This window comes from Brassica oleracea, chromosome C9 (genome assembly GCF_000695525.1).
Source record: "Brassica oleracea var. oleracea cultivar TO1000 chromosome C9, BOL, whole genome shotgun sequence".
NCBI classification, from domain to species: domain Eukaryota; kingdom Viridiplantae; phylum Streptophyta; class Magnoliopsida; order Brassicales; family Brassicaceae; genus Brassica; species Brassica oleracea.
The window spans coordinates 6,930,839-6,935,642 of NC_027756.1; the positions used below are offsets into that span (position 1 = coordinate 6,930,839).

General features: G+C 34.5%; 1 protein-coding gene across 1 annotated transcript; it reads right to left on the minus strand.

Moving 5' to 3' along the window:
- Positions 1-1,083: 1,083 nt before the first annotated feature.
- Positions 1,084-2,712, minus strand: LOC106315650 (phosphopantothenoylcysteine decarboxylase subunit VHS3-like). Its single transcript, XM_013753448.1, has 4 exons — positions 2,617-2,712; positions 2,425-2,537; positions 1,737-1,777; positions 1,084-1,660 (listed from the first exon to the last, which is right to left on the minus strand). Exons 2-4 carry the CDS (start codon positions 2,533-2,535, stop codon positions 1,315-1,317), a joined length of 498 nt encoding a protein of 165 aa, XP_013608902.1. The 5' UTR covers positions 2,536-2,537; positions 2,617-2,712; the 3' UTR covers positions 1,084-1,314.
- Between the last annotated feature and the right edge of the window lie 2,092 nt (positions 2,713-4,804).

The window sequence follows — 4,804 nt, forward strand, 5'->3', positions numbered from 1 at the left end:
TTGGGTTAACTTCTTCTAAAGGCTGCACAATGACTCAGATAGACGCTGTCTCCGCAATGAGTTTGATGATGATCTTGTTATGGATACAGATTCAATCTCATTTACTACTGCAATATTCTTCTCTTCCAAATATGGAACATTCTGTAATTATGTTAACCCAGTGTCTCCTACCTCTTTGTATATACTGTATCGTGTAAACTCAATTGAGATATATGAAAACCATCTTCTCCTAACATGGTACAGAACCCGAACACACTTTGTTCAACTAAATCGAAATTGATTCGGCTCATCGAAAAAGGCCAGATCGATTCTAAACTGACATGATCTAAATGGTTCGGCGGTATGACAAAACTGAATCCTAGACTAGGATATTGTTGAAGGACCCAGCGTTAGTTGTCTCGCAACCACGTGAATACTTGTGGTCTGGTTTGTCAACTCAAGAAAAGCCCATACAAGTGACAAGGATTCCAAACGAACTGATTAGAAAGAAGAGAGTTCCTATGGTCCAAGTAGTGTGAGATCATGATGGGATACATGAGACTACAAAAGAACGTGCAAGCATGATGAGGATCGAGTATCTAGAGTTGTTCGAGACTTAAGTTGATGAACAAATTGCGGATGCGGGTTCAGTATGAATTCCTCTTAAGTAGGGAGAGTTGTAATGATCCGTTTAGATTGTAATCAAAAATGACTTTTAAGCATTTCGATATAAGAAAAATTGACAAGAAAAGAAAAACTCTTTACACCACTCACATCTATAGTTTTTTCAATAAGTTTCTAGACATTAAAAAAAAAACAAAAAAAAAAACAAAAGTTAAGAGAGATAATAGAGAAGGTCTTTCATATGATATGAACAACAATTTGAGAGACCTAATAAGTACACTTGTCACTCTAATAATGATCCAAAAACCTGGAAAAACTCATAAAATAAATAAATAGAAATATAATATTCTACTATTTTTGATAGAAATCCACCCAAGTCTCTTATCAATGCTCTTATGTGAAGGCAGACAACATGAGATGAACATAGTATAGTGTTAGTGGCGTTTTCCTTTTGAACATTAGCAACAATGGAAAGAAAAATGGCAACAACAAATAAAAATGTGAATCACGGCAAATCATGTTCATAGGCAGATGCAAAAACAAATAGAAGAGACCATCAACATTCTAACAGACAAGATAACTAAAATCCAAGTAGAAAAGTCGCACACAACAACAAATAGTACACAACACGAACCATAAGTTTCCCTACACTACTTAAACCAACACATATGGCCCTCTTCAAGTCTTTAACACTCCCCTCTTTCTCATGTTTCATTTTCTCTTCTTAGCAGGTGGCTGGCGAACATCTTCGTCATCTTCCTCATCATCCTCATCTTCATCCTCGTCATCCTCGTCATCATCATCATCACTCTCATCACCGTCGTCATCATCATCATTATCATCGCTTCCTCCTCCACCATTGGTCACCGGGTCATCCTCCGGATCAGCTTCCTCTCCTTCACCCCCTGAAAAATCTTCATCATTAGCATCATCATCATCATCATCATCGTCTTCATCAGCGTTATCTTCATCATCATCGTCATCATCATCAGAGTCACCGGCATCTTTGTTTTCCTCATCTCGGAGTCCTTTTTTGTAGCCCTCCTTCACAGAAAGCCTAGAGAAAAGACAAATTCAGATCTGCTAGAATTAAATAAAAACGGAAAAATGAAAGATGTGGCCCTTATGCTCACCTCTGATCTTCAGCAATCAACCCTATCAGCAAAGATTCTGCCTGCGATATCACAGAACAAAAAGATGAATATTAGACAAGGTTTTATGAAATTTTATACAATACTGAACTATCCATAGTGTATTAATGCAAAGTTCAACGAGAACACAAGTTAAAAAGGATCATGAAAATGGAAAATGTCAATATAGCACATAACAAACAAACACTGAAATGACAAAAGGAAACCTAAAAGGTACACAAAATAAACCTAAAGTCAATCTGTAAGGGTTTAAAACTTTCTCAAAGGAACTCTCTTCTTTGTGTGTTTGCTATATCATACAAAATCCAAGAAGAACACATCCTTATATAAATAGCAATTGCAAATAGACAAGAAAAGTAAAAGTGGCAAGTTAACAGAATGTGCATTTGACATTGTTAAACTCTGCATTCAACTTCAATTGTACAAAGACCCGTCTCGAACCAGTTAAGACAGAAGCTAAAGTGCTTGTCTAAATTCAAACAACAGAATCCGTCAAAAGCCCAAATCGTATCCCCAAAGCAGAAATCTGAGTATGAAAATCTAATAAGCCTTGGATTCAGGAACACAGAGACAACTCCAGGATGGACGGTTTTTGAATAAATGACAAATCCAACAGAACACAAAAGTGAAACAAGAGTTATAAATTAAAATTAAGGAAACTGTTGTATACCGCGAGGAGCAGACACGCCAGATTCCTTCCAACGAGGAAGAGAAGCGTCTCAGTGGCAGAACAAGTCCATTGTCTCTGCGTCTCCATTGACCTGAGGGCAGCCACTTCCATATCTACTCGAAAAGGACTCACAGTAAGAGATGAGGAGACAGAAAGCCAAATAGAGAGAGATAAAAAGGGAGAGTGGAAAACCTGAATAGCTCCTTTAGATCCGGTCAAGTACCCTAAATTTTCGTCCCTGGAGGGTTTTTGTATTTAAGGAGCTTTTTCGTCTGTAGATTAAAGCCTTCAGAGTTTTTTATGAGCCATGTCCACAAATAATAATTATAAATATAATATTATTTTATTTTTAAAATTTTTAGTTTAGATTTTGACATTAGTATTTCTATGATTTTAACTTCGTTGGTTTGGAAAAAAAAACTATAAACATAATTTTGTAGTCTTGTTTTTATATTAGTTTAATTATTTCTGTTTAATTTAATTTAAATTTTAATAAAGTTAGGATAACATTTTTATAAAAATCATTTTATTTATATCATTTCATTTAATATATAAATTCTAATGAATTTTGGATTTGTTGGTTTTAGTTAAAATACGTTAAGAATACAATGGTTGAAATCACTAGGAGACTCCGCGGATATCATGAGCAAATATATCAAGCTAACGTTGCACTTCCTGATGCGGTCATCATTGGGACCAGAGCCGTGCTTACAACGTATTGAAAAAAGCATTTGCCTAGAGTCCCCAAATTTTGTAAAATTTTTAAGACCTCTAATTACAAAAAAAAAAAAAAAATTTACATGGCAGTTAATGTATTCTTTTAGTTAGATTTTTATTATTATTTGATTCTAAATTTGACTTCTGTTTAAAATAACTAATTTTTGATCAATTTTACTATATTTTATATAAAACTATAAAGATTCTACTTCAAATTAACTGCAATTATTTGATCCACATTTGTCTTTTTTGTATATATTATGAGTTAAATTTATTTTCTATATTTATAGAATTTGATTAAAAATTTATAATATTTTGAATATATAGTTTATTGTATTTAATTTAAACGCTAAGATTTAGTTTTGTAACAGCGACCAACATTTCAATCCAAAATGATAAGAATATATAGTTTTGTTTTTAGTTTATAAAAATCTGGTGCATAAAATTTAGAAAATGTTTAGGTAATAAATCAAAACGTTTTAGTGTTATATATATATATATATATATATATATGTTTTTTCAAAAAAAAATATTTTATATAATTCATATTTAAATAGAAATATTTTCAAAAAAAAAATTTCATGTAAAATTTTTTTTAACTCGCCTCCAACATCCAAAAACCTTCGCACGGCAGATTGGGACCAAATGTATATGTTGACTGAGATGGGCGACATGAGCTTTACTTGGATGAACCGACAGCTGAGGACTGGACCAGCACGAAATGGATCGAACAAGGAAATGTGGTCACGAAATGGACATGAGAAGGACGGACGGTCGAGAGATGAACAGGACAGACGATCGGGAAATGGAATATATGACCAATGGTCGGGTGATGCGATATGGTCGGACATAGACCCAAAAAAATGGAGATGAAGACCTGGACATGGAAATTTATCAATAAGAGCATTTTGCTCGACGAAGTGAACTAAGCAGCAAAACGGTCTAGATAACTATCAGCTGGATCGAACCCAAGAAGTGGTTAGCCAAGATAAGACTTCTGCGGCACAAGATGGGATGGACAACCAAGCACATGATCCACTTGTCTGTTATATTGGACAGATGACAAAATCAGGCTAAAGCCTTGAAAGGAGTCTTTGGAGTTTTAATCAAGTTTGTCCAAGAAAAAGATGAGCTGGCCCATGGGAAGGATAGAGGGCGGGCCACTTGGTTTAAACTCCGATTAACCAAGATTTAAAGTTTTAGAATTTCTCACTAAACCCATTAAGAGTAAGTTTAAATCCATTAGGAGTTGGTTTTGGTTTTCATACACCTGTTAGGTTTAGAGTTTTCAAGTCAGTCATGTTATATTTTGTAAAACAAGTCTATTTGAGCACTTTTTATCTCTTTGTTTATTTTTGAACAGCCTCCTTCGATCACTAGGAAGATTACTCTTTCTCTTACGTGAACCCATTCAACACCAACAAACGAGGTTACACTCGTAAGTAGTTGTAACGCACAACGTAAGGCTCTTCATTAACTTTAGGTGAAGAAATTATCGACCATTCAAAGTGCTATGAGTACTAGTAGCCTCTAGGTTCAGTCGCCCATCTTCAAGTGATCAAAGACATTACACCTATCGAATAAAGAAGTGCTTTTGGTAAGCAATACTAGTAATAAAGAATTGAAGATTTGTCTCAGTATGTTAATTGTCCTCCCCGACAAG